We start from the raw sequence: 16,027 nt of genomic DNA on the forward strand, positions 1-16,027 counted from the left end.
CATGTATGGCAGGTGCTAGGTGAGCTGGGAGCACATGTATGGCAGGTGCTAGGTGAGCTGGGAGCACATGTATGGCAGGTGCTAGGTGAGCTGGGTAGGTTTCCAACAGGAAAAGCTTACAGTTTGCCTGACTTTCCCAACCATGGCTAAGGTGTCATGCTGTCACACATGAATATAAACCCTCCAGGCAAGCTTGTGTAATTTGCTTTTATTGTTCAATATTACTTTCAAACTTATCTGTATTGATGAATGTGGCTGTGGCTCATTTATTTCAATTGCTCCAGAGTGTTTAATTGACTGTATATAACATGATTTTCTTTGTTGTTACAAATATGTAACAAATGCACTTTTGTGTGTGCCTGCATGTAGGTGCACATGCCTTTGTGCATGTATGTAGAGGCCAGAGGAGAAAGCTGTGTGGCTTTCTCTATTGCTCTCTGCTTTATTCCCTGGAGAGAGCATCTCTCACTGTACTAGAACCTTGCTTCTTTGGTTTTGCTGGCTGGCCCATCTGGTTCTTACCAAGTGCTACAATTATAGGAATATGCAACTATGCCTGCCTTTTATGTGGGTGCTGGGGATTTGAACCTGGGCTGCATGCTTATACATTACGCACTCTTACCCACTGATCCATCAGCTGACAGCTCTTGTAGTTTTTTTAGCCTGGCTGTCTTAGAAATTGATTTGCAAACCAGGCTGACTGTCAATACAGAGATCTGTGCCTCCCTCTGCCTCCCGAGTACTGAGACTGAAGACGTTCCCCACCATACCTGGTTGTAGAAATATTTTTGGCATATCTTTCTATACCTGCACAAGGAGGTTTTTACTGTTTGCTGATTTGTTTCTGTTTTGAGATATTCTTGAGTGCGGTCAGGCCTAGAAGCAACCCTCCTGCTTCCACCTGGAGGGCTGGATTTTTAGGTGCTCTTTTCTTTTTGCCTTGCCTTTTGTGAAATCCTGTTTATTGCCAATCATAATCCCTTAGGCCTTTGCTCTTTTTTCTGTGGTGCTGAAGACAAGCTCAGAGCCTTGTGCACGCTAAGCCAGTGCTCTGCACTGAGCTATGACCCTATCCTTTTTGCGGAAACTTCTGGAGTGTATTCTGGATCTCTAAGACAGGCCCTGATGTAGATTAGGCTGCCCTTAGCCTTGGTACACAGCTGAGGCTGGTCTAGAACTTTGGATCCTTCTGCTTCCATTGGGAGCAATCCCCTGCTGGGGTTGCAGGTGTGAGCCACCACACCACGTCTTCAAGGAGTTTTCCAAAGCCTAATACTAGAAGTAGGGTCAAAGGTTATAAAACATCCATGTGAAAGCCAATTTTTATGTCAACTTGATACATACTATAGCCATTTAGAAAGAGGCAACCTTAATGTTCCTTGCCTTACACTGGCCAGTGGGCAGACCTGTACTGCATTTTCTTGATTGATGGTTGATGTGGGTGAACCGAGCTCAAAGTAGGAGCAGTGCCACCTCTTGGCTGATGGTCCTGGGACCTATAAGAAAGCAGGCTGAGCAAGCCATGGGGAGCAAGCCAGTAAGCAGCACTCCCCCATGGCCGCTGCATGAGCTCCTGCCTCCAGGTTCCTGCTTGAGTTCCTGTCCAGTGGACTGGAACCCAGGATATTTAAGCCAAATCAACCCTTTCTTCCTCAAGCTGCTTTTGGTCATGAAGTCTCACCACAGCAGTAGAAACCTAACTAAGACAACCATGTCAGTAGCTGCTCTCAGTCTGTTCTGGGGCAGCTTTATGGACTCCTTGTTCTAGCTACAGGCTGTGCTGCTGAGCTCTGCTAAGCTGCCAGGCTCGGGATGCTCCTGTTCTGTTTCTGCCTCTGTGACCTCTGCTGGAGATGAGCACTTCTATATTTCCTTGCTACCCGACTTCCTGGAGCCTCTTCATGTCTTTTATCTCTCTCCTTACCAGCCTATTTCTTCATCTTAGTCTGAGAAGTTCTTTTTATATCTTGAATGTAGGTCTTCTGTCATTTCTGTATATTCAACGTTTTGGATTTATTCAGTCTTTTTCAATGTTTTCCTTCAGGGTTCAGGTTTTGGGTGGTGTTGGTGGGGCTGGAACTGACCCCATACACACTGGGCAATCACTCCACCACTGAGCTACCCTCCCTGCCAGCACTGCTTCTCATGAGTACTCCCCACCTTCGCTGTTTGAAATGGTAATTATTTTCTTAGTGGGTTTTTGCTATTCTCAGCATTCTCTACCTTCTTATTTCCCTTTTGTTTTCAATGTTAGATATTGGAAATGTCTGGTAAAGAAATATTTTTTAAAATTAGAATTTGAAGTATGCCACATAATACATTAGGCTCCAAGAGCTCTTATATCTTATAGAAAGTCTATCTCTACTGGATAGGCCATGATGACCTTAGTTTGGAAGGAGAAAAATTTCTAAATTTAAATAGATATTACTTTTTAAGAAGTAGGAAATAAGACAAGACTCTGAAAACTGAGGCCAGGCGCTCTGACTTGCAGTGTTAGGACAAATCGCCCGGCGTGAAGTATCTGAGTGATTAGAGTAGGTGCACAGCTCGCCACACGACTCAACAGCATCCACTCTGCACACAACACCATGGGAGTGAGTAAAATGGCCTCTCCAGGCAGTGACATTTGCTTCTCCGTACATTACAGGTTTAGGACACTGGCCATGTGTTTAAAGATTTATTTATGATTTTCATGTAAGTACACTGTAGCTGTCTTCAGACACACCAAAGAGGGCATCAGATCTCATAACGGGTGGTTATGAACCACCATGTGGTTGCTGAGATTTGAACTCAGGACCTTAGGAAGAAGAGTCAGTGCTCTTAACCACTGAGCCATCTCATCTCTCCAGCCTGGTTCTTGTCTTCTAATCTGCAAAGTGTGGACTTTTGGGTGGGAATAGTTCCCCCAAACATGCTCCTCCCCACTTTTGGGGAAAGGTTTATTTAGTGTCATGGTTTCGAATTACAGTCCATCATAGTGAAAAAAGGGAAGTAGGGTGACTTTGTCCTTTGTGTTAGAGGCCTCCCTCCCTTATTTTGCTGGTTAGAAAGCAGTCAGTCTTTAAAAACAAAAATAACCCTCCCAAGTCCTAAAACAGCTTTTGAGACAGGGTCTCTTGTTGCTTAGGTTGGCCTTGAACTCACTGTGTAGCTCAGGATGATCTTGAACTCTGATCTTCTTGCCTCTACCTCTTCAGTGCTGACACTGTGAATGTGCACCATAACATCTGTCTAGCCTCAGTTTTCTAGGGGTTTTTTTTGGTTTTTTTTTTTTTTTAAATGAAAAGCTCATACACTTCCCCTCTTTTTATTCCCACAAAAGATACAAAAGTGAGCCTTCCACAGAGAATGGTCATGGTGGAAGTGCTCTGCCCTAGGCTGGCCTGCAGCCTTCCATGTCCATATCCTCTTGAGGCCCCTCTGGTGATGCTCAGGGTCTGGAGGCAGCAGGGGCATATACATCATCCTTCTATGTGAGCTTCACACCTGTGAAACATCTGTGGTGGTCTGCATGAGAATAGGCTCATAGGCTCATAGGCTCATACATTTCAATGTTTGGGCCTTGGTTTGTGGAACTGTTGGGGAAGGATTAGGAGGTGTGGCCTTACTTAAACAGGAGTGTTACTGAGCAGGTCATTGATGTTCCAAACACCCATGGCATTCTCTGTGTGCTCTGCTTCCTTCTCAAAGTCCTTGCTCCAGCTGTCTGCCACTGACTACCCCATTCTACCATTATCAAGTCTTACCCCTCAGGATCAGCAAGCCCCACACATAGTCTCCTTTTATAAAGGAGTTTTATCATAGCAATAGAAGAGTAACTAAAGTCAGTCAGTCAGTCAGTCTGTCAGTCACTTTCAGTCTCTCTCTGTCTGCTACACAGGCCACCCTCATCTCAAACTAGTGATGTCCTATATACTGGAGGCATGTGACCATCTTGCCTGGCTTATTCTTCATTTCTCTTTCCAAAACATACTATTTATTTATTATGTATGTATGTATGTATGTATATATGTGTGTGTGTGGGTGTGAATGTCATGTGCATATCTGGATGTTGAAGCCAACATATAGAAATTGGTTCTTGCCGGGCGTGGTGGTGCACGCCTTTAATCTCAGCACTTGGGAGGCAGAGGCAGGTGGATTTCTTAGTTCGAGGCCAGCCTGGTCTACAAAGTGAGTTCCAGGACAGCCAGGGCTACACAGAAAAACCCTGTCTCAAAAAACCAAAAAACCCCAACCACCCCACCCCCCAAAAAAGCCCCCAACAACAACAACAAAAAAAAAGAAACTGGTTCTCTTCTTCCACCATATGGGGAATCATATTCACATTATCAAACGTAGCAATGAGTCTTTACCCACTGATTCGTCTTATTAGTCCTCCTTCTTCCATTTTTTTCAAACCAGCATTCTGACTCTACAGTTTCTGCTTCCTGCCCAGAGCCAATTCTCTATAGTTCTCTATACACCATCTGTGTGCAGACTCTGTCAATGAAGTAGCTGTTTCCTGACTGTCAGGATGCTTGTTACAGGGCTAGTTTTCATGGTTTTGCTGCACCTGAAGACAGACTTGCCCACCGACACTGAAGTCACTATTGTCTGGGGACAGAGGAAAGGCTCAGTGTATTGTCAAAACACTGGCTTTTTTGGGGTGTGTGTGCATGAGTAAGATTAAAAAGGTTTTCTGGGCAAAAGAACAGAGATAAAAGGAAGATAAAAACATACACTGAAGGCTAAGAAGCAAACCTTTGGATGACAGGAACAAATTTTAGTTATTTTTCCTTTGGGCATTGTAGGACACAGGTGTCATATGTGCAGCTAAGAAGACACTGGGATATAAACTGCTGCAGAAGGCAGTGGGGTGGGAATCAGGCACCAAGAGTGGAAATCCTGACTGATGCCACCACAGAGGATGTCTTGGCATAGCTGTCTGAAAGGCCTGCATGTCTATGCTCTGGAACAAGGTTTACATTGCTAGTTGTGGCTCAGTTACAGAGGCAGCCTGACTCCTTCTAAATCATGGAAGACAGATGTCAAAAATATTATTATGTAGGGGCTGGAGAGATGGTTCGGAAGTTAAGAGCAATGGCCGTTCTTCTAGAACACCTGGGTTTGAATCCCAGCACTCACATGGTAGCTAACAACTAACTCAACCAGTCCCAGGTTACAGGATGTGGTCTCTACTCTGTGGGGGGACTGTGGACACACATGATACACAGACATGCATGCAGGCGAAACACCCATACATACATGCAAACTTACATTTTATAAATAATACATTTTTTTTTAAATTAAAAAAGATCCTTCATGTGGCTTGGGATCTGGATTCAAGACAACCTGTCAATGAAGGAGAAAATCCGCACACTGCTCTGTTAAGATTAGACATCTACTATCCCTGAGTTGTGACTCAGGGCACCTCTCACACTTCTGTCACCTCTGCCAGGTAAGGACAGGTGAGGTTTACTTGCCTTTCACATCTGCGTTGAACGTGGACCTGATGTCAGTATGAGACTGGTGCTTATCTCACTCTGCACTGCACCGTCAACTGCTCATACAGCTAAGGCTTTTTTTACCTGATGTGAAAGGTGTAATCCCAGCCTGGCCAGCTGACACTCCACAATGGGTGTCTCCAACATAAACTCAGAAAGCTTTTTTGTTTTTAGTTCATATGCTAACCTTCACCTGACATAAAAACTTTTTTTAATTTCATTTTCTTTAGGTATTTTCTGTGTTTATGTGTGCACGCGGATGCACGTGGAAGTCAGAGGACAATTTTCTCTCCTTCCTCCTTGTCAGACTTGGGGATTAAACCCTGGCCTTTACCCTCTGAGCCTTCTCACCTGCTTCCTTTACCTTATTTAGATGATCTGCAGTTAACCCTTAATAAAAAGTGTAAGCCTCAAATGGTATATCTTTCGAACCTACTCAAATAGTATACCTTTAGGTCCTAAAACTTGCTTGAAACAAAAAACTAGTTATGACAGGGGAAAAACAAAAACAAGCAAAATAAACCCAAGACACAACTCCTGAAAAAATGAGTGGTATAAGCAGAAAACCCAGTGACTCCCTGTCTGCTCATCACAGTCAGGAGAGTGACTGAGCAGTCAGGGAACGGCTGAACCTCCCTTTGCCTTAGCCCAACATCGCTTCCCAGACCCCTTCCGAAACAAGGCATGCCCACTGACCGTGCTCAGACGTGGACACCATGGGGAGTAAGGCTACCAATTGAGAGCATTCCTTTATCAGAAGGAATTCTGCCCGAGGAGTCCTACAGGAGACACGTATGATCAACTTGTAGGACTTTCCCTAATAATCCAGAGGAAACTGGTTACACTGCTGAAGTTCTCCCACAATTCTGAATTCACTGGAACAAAGTCAGCCAGTGTAGTGCTGACGAAGCAGAACTAGCAGATTAGAGACCCGTTCATAGAACAGAGGGAAATTTGAAAGTGTTCAGGAATTCTCCAGTTAAACAGTAAGCCTAGACTAAATGGAGGACATATGAAATGACCATCAAGGCAAGAAGAGGGTGAGGAGGGTCCCTTGAGCCTGTGAAAATCAGGCCAGTCTAGGTGACACAGTGAGACTATCTCAAAAAATACAAATGAACAAACAAACACACAAACTGTCTGTCTTTGTTCTAGCAATGGGAGTCTGCTACCTGGCTGCCTGCAGCCCTCTGATTGTTCACAGTGACCAAATGAACTTCAGATGATCAGCAGCTGGCGCAGTGCTCCTGCTTCCCAGGACTGACATCAAACAGGACAAGGCTTGCTCTGCAGCAGATTCTTGCGCTGTATTCAGAGCAATTAACGTCCAGGGAAGGAGCTAGAAGGAAGCCGGGCTTATCAAAGACATGCTGAAATCAGTGTGTGGTTACTTACAATGAGCTGCTTCAGCCCCACAAAGGACTGCTCCACTGAGCTGGCATTTAAGACCTGTCTCTTTGCTGCAGCCTTCTCACCCAGGAAGCGAAGCATCAAGTCTTTAACTGCATCTCCCTGGAAAGAATGTGGGAGAGAGAGGCAGAGATAATGAAATGTTTACAGCTTTGCACAAGAAAACTGCAATCAGTCAGAAGCTAAGCCATCACTTCTAGAAGATTCCTAGTTTTACAACTAATCTTTATTTTGAGAAGGAAGTAGTATATCACCACCACATCAGGCTTTCTGTAGAGCCCACAGCCTGTCAAGGACAGAGACTTCCAGCACAGGAGAGAGCCCCCATCCATGTGGGAGACCAAACAGGCTTGTGTCGCACCAGCTCCTCAAGCTTCCTGGGATGCCGTGTGTGTGACATTACCTCCACCAGCATGCTGGTGGCTCCTTCACTAGCCAAGCCCAATATGATCAGAACTCTTGTCACTGTCTTGTACCCAGGGTTCTGGGCTTGCCAGAGTTGGAGGATGTACTTTAAAACTGTCTCTGCTCTGGGCCACTTTTTGTCTCCTAACTTTATTCTTTTTGCTATACCCATCTAGAAGCAAGATGGAAGACATCAAGTGTTGCTTCAGCCATTATACTTCCTTTAAAAGGGAAGTCACAGATGAGCAGGGGAGGAGGAAAGGCCCATGTGAGCAGTGGGGAGAAAGGTCCTAAGGGCCTGGAGTGATGGGAGCAATATAATGGACATGAAGCATGGGACATGACAAATGATGAGGTCACAAGCTCCTGATTCTGTAAGGCTACATGAATGAGGTGGGTGATATACCAAGTCAGTGACTAATGAGGACAAGCATTCACTCTGCTCACACCAAGAAGTTGTGACAGTGCAGAGAGAGCACTGTGCTGCACAGGCCGCGGGAGATCCCAAACCTGCTTGCTGGAGATGGTGCTGTGGACGCTGTCTGTTCTTTAGCCACCTAGAGAGGTAGGCTGCCTACCTCAGCACGAGGCCATTTGGGCTCTGTGCTGTTTCTGGCTCTGTGGTGGTCGAGCCTGGTGCTTAAAGAGGCAAGTACGCTACTATACTGGGGCAAATATTTAGTAGCGGCAAATTTGTAATTTCTGCTTTTGGAGAATAAAGTTAAAATACTCCAACTATCACAGCCACGGGAGCAGCTGAGTGCTCTAGAAGCAATGTTTAAAAAGCAAATAAAAATGGGCTAAAATGTGGGATCCCATGAACTACAAAAGTCCTGCTTGGGCCAAATGCAGAGACTTTCTAGAATTGTGGAGGCAGAGAGCTGAGCAAAAAGCAAACTCAAATCTGAATCTCCTGCATCCCAGTGACATTCTCCACTAATGAGATCACACCATAAATATATTTTATCCTTAAAGTTCAGCTTCTGTAAAGATGGCTCAGCAGGTGACAGCGCTTCCCTCGCACCACATAAGCCTGGGAATTGGAACTCAGTCCTGGGAATCCAGGCAAAGGTGGAGGGGAGAAACAACTCTATCTATCAAGCTGTTTCTGTCCTCCACGTATGCACTGCAGAATACGTGGACACACACACACACACACACACACACACACACACACTCACTCACACATGTGCACATGTACACACACACATACACACACACTGCACAAACTAATAAATAATGTAAACATTTAACAAGGATCAGTTATGACAGCACACTCTTTGGGTAGAGAGGTATGGTTGACTAATCAAGGTCTCATTTAAGACAGCCCAAAGCAATCACCACACATCCTATGACACATCTTGTGTCTGCTGTGTTTCTAAACTGAAGGTGAAGATGGCAAGAAAGACGATGGAGTTCTACTTTGCCTTCTTCACGGCCACTAGAATGAGGAGAGGCAGCTGGGCTGCTGCAATGGGCTGGGATGTCACTGCAATCTCAGACCTGCTCTAGCCTAGGATGGGGTCATGGAGGGAAGGCCTTGAGGACACCACACCCTTCTCCTGAGGGAGTGAGTAGTTCTTAAAGGTCAGAGTGCTGGGATCTGAACTTGGGTCCTCTGGAAAAGCAGCAAGCAAGATCTTGATTGCTCAACTATCTCTCTAGCCCAGTCCCAGGACTGAATAAATCTTTAAATTTTCTCCTTTTTAGATGTATTTATTTTATATGTTCTAGGGTTCTGCCTGCATGTGTGCATGTGTATGGCTGAAACCTGAAGAGGTCAGAGGGTGGTGTCAGATCACTCGGAACTGGAGTTATGGGTGGCTGTGAACTGCCATGTAAGTGCTGGAAATTGAATCTGAGTCCTCAGAAGAATATCAAGTGCTCTTAGCTACCAAACCAAGCCATCTTTCTACCCCACAGTGGTCAAATATTAAGGCATCCTGGGAGAAAGCACACACGAGCTACAGAAGACAAGGTGTCCCCGTGCCTTAAGAAATGAAGATGTAATAAGTTCTCAAACTGACAACAGCTAGAAGAATATAGATGGACTAATAGGCCTGTGATTAAAAAAAAAAAATGAGGGTTTTGTCTTCAATAGACACCATAAGACTATGTACTGGGCTGGCGAGATGGCTCAGTGAATAAGAGCACTGACTGCTCTTCTGAAGGTCCTGAGTTCAAATCCCAGCAACCACATGGTGGCTCACAACCATCTGTAATGAGATCTGGTGTATCTGAAGACAGCTACAGTGTACCTATACAAAATAAATAAATAAATCTTAAAAAAATATATAAAAAAGACTATGTACTAGCAAGGCCCAGAATAGGGAAAATATTTGCTATAGATATTACTCATTCCCATTAACTGAGTTTAAAGAGCTTTTAAAGTTAGGCAGTAATAGGAAGAGAGATATTCAAAGCTTAAAGACAAAGAAAACATTCAAACAGACAACTTCACAAATTGTTTTCTGAGGGCTGGCAGGATGGCTCAGTGGGTGAAGATGGTGCCAAGCCTGAAGATCTGGATTTGGTCCTTAGGGCCACATGCAGAGAATTGTCTTCTGCGAGCTGTCTACCGATTTCCGTATATGTCTATTCCCAACAGATAAGTAAATAAACATAAGGAAAAAAAGATTTAAAAAAGTAGCATATATAGCAAAAGGTGTTTGATATCGAAAGTGACTAAAGAATGCAGACTCCATTTCCAAGGCAATAGCAAGTAAAACAACAGCAGCAACAACACGTCCCCAAATTTACTAGAACAACCAGAGTGCTGGAGACAATGTAAGCTGACATGTCCATTTTGGAAGCCTGGTATGATACTTTATTACAGAGTTACGCCCACATTTCCATAGACAAGCTAAGGAAAACAGTGGCATAATCCACACACAGGACTCAGCACAATGTCTGGCCATGAACCCCCAGTCCTCTGCTTCAGCTTCCCTCATGCCAGAGTTAGCTGCACTCAAAACACCTCACCTATACCATTGTTATTTTGCTAAATTACTAATAGGAATGTGAGTGTGTATGACACACATACACATGGACACACAAAGTTGACTGCATGATTAGCTTCCTTGGTCTGAACCCTTCCTTCAGCTTCTAACAATTCAACACAGGGTAGTTCTGGAACATACTTTATGCTATGCTGGACATCTGCATGTGCTGCCCTGGGTACATGTATTTGCATGCTGGACATACTTGACCGGTGCAGCCATAGCATGCAGTAGTTTAGCAACAACAGCTACTACTGATATGAAAAGCTGAGACTTTTTGTGTCAGGGAAGTCATGGCGGAAGTGGCTTCATTATCCATAAATCTCTATTTTCACCTTCTAGGGATACAATACCTTACTTTTGCCTAACTAACCCTGATCTGCAGGCTGCTGTGGTCAAGTGGCTGAGTCCTGTGTCAAGGGACACTGGGAAGGGTATGCACACTTCGTTGTCCAGTGATACACCTGTTGAAGGGATGCTCAAGTGCCCTACCTTTCCTCGCCCTGATGGTGGGGAGTCCTGACAGATGGATATACTTTTGTTGGGGTGCCCTGCCACCCCACAGCCCTGATCACCTTTAGCTGACTTTCCACTATATGGATACAAACTCCTATCCAATCCAGCCACTGTCATTTAGGCTGCCACTGGGTTAGTGCAGCTCAACGGAAATTTCAACTTTTGGTTCACTCAAGTTTTACCATTCCATGGATATCTCTGGGTCACGTATGCAAGTCCCTGAAGCAGCCCCTTCAATGCAAAGTTTGTCCAATACACATGCATCAGCACCAGGTAGTTTCTGAGATCCTCAAAGAAATCTTGTGTGTTCCCAGATCATTTTTTTTACCAGATGCTAAAATTAAACCGTTTGCTTATTTGATTTCTAGCTTTGTTTTATTCCTCCTTCTCTCTGTGTGTGAAAGCCACAAGTGCAGTGCCTGCAGAAGCCAGAGGAGGGCATCACGTCCTGGAGCTGGAGTTACAGGAGGTTGTGAGCTGCCTGACCTGGGTGCTAGGAACAAAACTTGGGCCCTCGCAAGCGCAAAAAGCACTTTTAACCACAGAGTCACTTCTCCAGCTCTCTAACTCTACTTTAAAAAGGCATGTGGGTAAGAATAGAACATTGTATGTATGTATGTATGTATGTATGTATGTATGTATGTTATGTTATGGCTTTCTTGAAGCAAGGTCTCATATGTCTTAGGGTTACTATTGCTGTGATGACCAATGCACCATGACCAAAAGCAACCTGGGGAGGAGAGGGTTTGTTTGGCTTACTCTTCCACATCACTCTTCATCACTCAAGGAAGACAGGACAGGGACTCAAGCAGGGCAGAAACCTGGAGGCAGAGGCTGATGCAGAAGCCATGGCAGAGTGCTGCTTACTGGTTTGCTCTCCTTGGCTTGCTCAGCCCAGGACTACCAGCCCAGGGATGGTACCATCAATCACTATTAAGAAGTGTTCTACAGCAAGATCTCATGGAGGCATCCTCTCAATTGGGGTTCCCTCCTTTCAGATGACAATAGCTCCTGTCAAGTTGATATAAGGCAGCATGCCTAGTGTGACTTTACCTTGGTACGTAGGTTAATGCTGAACTCCTGATCCTCTTGCCTCCACTTTGCAAATACAGGGATATAGGCGTGTACTAACTATGCCTGGCTTTATCTGTCCTCAAAAAGATAATTAACTGACACAAAAAACTGTGTATTCAGAGAGTCCAACATGCTGATTCAATATTTATATAGGGTGTACTGAATAACACAAATTAATCAAATACCACTACTACCCATAGCTACAGTGTGTGTGTGTGTGTGTGTGTGTGTGTGTATGATATTTAAAACTTGTTCTCAGCCGGGCGTGGTGGCGCACGCCTTTGATCCCAGCACTCGGGAGGCAGAGGCAGGCGGATTTCTGAGTTCGAGGCCAGCCTGGTCTACAAAGTGAGTTCCAGGACAGGCAGGGCTACACAGAAAAACCCTGTCTCGAAAAAAAAAAAAAAAAAAAAAGAAAAAAAAAACTTGTTCTCATAAATTCTAAGTTAACTACAGAAGACTCTAACTGGGTTATCATACTGCATATTAGATCCCACTTACCCAGCATGCCTCAAATGTGGTTCCCACAAATTTCTACTGCACTCTTGGACATGAGTTCAGATTTTTGTTGTTGTTGTTTGTTTGTGGTTTTTTTTTTTTTTATTTGATTCTATAAGGAAGACTATGTGGTATCTGTGTTTCTTTGCTTGAGTTATTTCATTTACTATTACATCCTTCCAAGACTGGATAACCATCAGCTGCATGTACCAAAAGTAGCAAAACTGTTTCAAAAGCAAACACAAGAACAAAACTACCATGTAATCGAGCTATGCCATTCCAGCTTTACCCTCAAAGGAACTCAACCACATTGTCTTTATCTCTGCACCCAAAATGGATACTCAGGCTGGCTGTGTGGCTCTATCATGAGAGTTCGGCTTTTTCTAAGATACTGACTTGGTTTCAGTTGGATCATGTGGTTAATTCCAGTTTTAATATCTCGAAGCACCTCCATGCTGCTTTCCATAATGGCTTACTAATTTACATTCACTGTGATTACTGCTATCACCCGTCTTTTTGTTAACAGCCATCCTAACAGGAATGAGGTGACATTTTCTGTGATTTCCATTTTCCAGATGATTAGAGGCAACTTCTAGTTCTTCAGCTCAGACATAGATCTGAGACACAATTTGTCATCTTTATGGTAGATACACACAGCTCAACATTAAGACAGAGCATGCAGAACCTCAGTGAGAGCCCTGAAAATGTCAGTGGGTGCAGACACTATAGGAAACTCTGAAAAGATTCTGTGAAAGAAGAACTACTGTGAGGTGGCTGTGGTAGCTCAGGATTGACCACATACTTAGGAGGATTAAGAGTTTGATGTTAGCCTGATTTACACAGCAAGTTCAAGGGCAACCTGGGTTATGTACAAAAACTGTCTCAAAAGCAAGCAGAACAAACCAACAAAACTACCACACACCCCAGCTGTGCCATTTCAGGTTTATCCTCAAAGGAAGGCAAGCACATGAAGTCAGCCCAGCACAGAGGTACCTGACCATCCATGTGTGCTGCAGCCCAGCACAGAGGTACCTGACCATCCACGTGTACTGCAGCCCAGCACAGAGACCTGACATCCACGTGTACTGCAGCCCAGCACAGAGGTACCTGACCATCCACATGTACTGCAGCCCAACACAGAGACCTGACATCCATGTGTACTGCAGCCCAGCACAGAAGTACCTGACATCCGCATGTACTGCAGCACAGCAGAGGTACCTGACCATCTATGTGTACTGCAGCCCAGCACAGAGGTACCTGACATCCGCATGTACTGCAGCCCAGCAGAGGTACCTGACCATCCACGTGTACTGCAGCCCAGCACAGAGACCTGACATCCACATGTACTGCAGCCCAGCACAGAGGTACCTGACCATCCACGTGTACTGCAGCCCAGCACAGAGGTACCTGACCATCCACGTGTATTGCAGCCCAGCACAGAGACCTGACATCCATGTGTACTGCAGCCCAGCACAGAAGTACCTGACATCCGCATGTACTGCAGCACAGCAGAGGTACCTGACCATCTACATGTACTGCAGCCCAGCACAGAGGTACCTGACATCCACATGTACTGCAGTACTATGACTACAACAGTCAAAATGCAGAACCAGCCTAGATGCCATCAACAGATGAGTGGGTAAAGACAAGATAGCCTAGACACATGACGGAATTTTATGCAGCCATAAAGAAAAACAAAGTCATGTCATTTGCCAGGAAATATATCCCAGTGGAGACTGTCTTAAGTGAAATAAAGCAGAACCTGAAGACAAATATTACATGGCTCATGTCCAGTTAGGACTCTACATTAAAAAATATAAGATGTGAAAGTAGAAAGGGGACCCTATGGGGGGAAGCAAGAGTGTACAATAAAAGGGAAAAGAGAAAGACAAATATCTTAGGTTTTCTTTTGATATATTGAACTTAGATTAAACACACACACACACACACACACACACACACACACGCCATGGCAAGCAGAATACACTCTGGAGGAAAGAAGCTGGTGAGTGACAGAGAGGACAAAGGAATGTGACAGAAGGAGAATACAAGCAAAGGACATGCTATCTGTGTATGGAAATGTCACAGTGAAAATCTATGAGACTGTATGCCTGCTACACAAGATGAAGAGGGATGAATGCTATCTATGTGGGCTAGCTTTATGTGAACTTGACACAGCCTAGCAGAAGGAGCCTCAGTTAAAAAAAAAAAAAAGCTTCCATAAGATGGGGCTGCAGAGAAACCTGTAGGGCATTTCCTTAGTGATAGACGGTAGAGAGCCCAGAACATTGCGGATGGTGCCATTCCTAGGCTGGTGATCCTGGGCTTTCTAAGAAAGCAGCCTCAGCAAGCCATGGGGAGCAAGCCAGAAAGCAGCACTCCTCCTTGGCCTCTGCATCAGCTCCTGCCTCCAGGTTTGGGCCCTGCTTGAGTTCTGCCCTGACTGCTTTTGATGATGAATGCTATATGGAACTGTGACTGAAATAAAGCCTTTTCTTCCCCGTTGCTTTTGGTCATGTTTGTTTGTTTGTTTTTTGTTTTCTGTGTTTTTTCACAGCAATAGCAACCATAACTAAGACACCATCCAGCAAAGCAAAAGCCTTGGATAGGAATGTGCGTGCCCTTGCGGGATGCAACTCGAGCTGAATGATAGCAACCATAACTAAGACGCCATCCAGCAAAGCAAAAGCCTTGGATAGGAATGTGCGTGCCCTTGCGGGATGCGACTCGAGCTGAATGCAGCTCCCCAATCCTAACTCTAAGGCTTCTCTGACTTAACTTGATTGCCACCACAGTTGCTGAATAAGTAAGTGAGAAAAATGATGTCATAAAAATGAGACCTTTAATTAGATAAGCCACTTGGAAAACAAACCTCCATGTAAGTATTTATGGAGCTGATTCAGAACAAAGGACACTCTGCCTACAACAGTGTCAGAGGGAGAACATCTGATTGGCATCTTGTACACAGAAATTCACAGAAGAAAGCCACATCTATACTGAAGGCACGGCAAGACTAACGACTGATTAGAACTGCTTGATTGCAGTTACAGAACCACATCTGGACTCTTCAGTTTATTCAGTCATCCATTATCCTGCTCTGGGTCTGACTTAATCTGCTGACTCTCAGCTAATACTATTGAAATGCACTCTTTCATAAAGACTTATTTTTAGTGGTGTGTGTGTGTGTGTTTGTCTATCTGGGGCTATGTACACCTGAGTACAAAGCCTTCAGAAGCCACAAGAGTGTACTGGCTCCTTTGGAGCTGGAGTTATACGCAGCTGTGGGCTGCCTGATGTCAGTACTGGAAACCAAACTGTAGTGCTCTGGAAGGCAGCAAGCACCGAGTCATCTCTCCAGCCCTAGGATACATCCTCTTATTATTTATTTCTTTTGAAATATTATTTTCCTTTATGAGTGTTTTGCCTGCATGTATGTCTGTGCACCATATGTGTGCCTGAGGAGGCCAAAAAAGGGTATCAAATCCCCCAGAACTGGAGACACAGAGAGTTGTAAACCACCACGAGAGTTCTGGGAATTGAACCCAGCTCCTCCCGAAGAGTAGCCAGTGCGCTTAACTACTGAGTTATCGTTCCAGCTCTAGAAGGCATTTGTGGGGTGGGGCACACAATGGGGAGTGCCAT

The 16,027-nt window shown here is 44.7% G+C and overlaps 1 protein-coding gene across 5 annotated transcripts in view; it reads right to left on the bottom strand.

Moving 5' to 3' along the window:
- Window positions 1–16,027, bottom strand: part of Trappc12 (trafficking protein particle complex 12) — a 58,307-nt gene that overhangs the window by 37,897 nt on the left and 4,383 nt on the right. For all 5 annotated transcript variants that reach the window (XM_021179212.2, XM_021179213.2, XM_021179211.2 and 2 more), the window contains exon 3: window positions 6,879–6,995. In XM_021179212.2, coding sequence (XP_021034871.1) covers window positions 6,879–6,995 — 117 coding nt within the window. The remainder of the gene's footprint in view (window positions 1–6,878; window positions 6,996–16,027) is intronic.

The sequence above is a fragment of the Mus caroli genome, chromosome 12, assembly GCF_900094665.2.
Source record: "Mus caroli chromosome 12, CAROLI_EIJ_v1.1, whole genome shotgun sequence".
NCBI classification, from domain to species: Eukaryota; Metazoa; Chordata; class Mammalia; order Rodentia; family Muridae; genus Mus; species Mus caroli.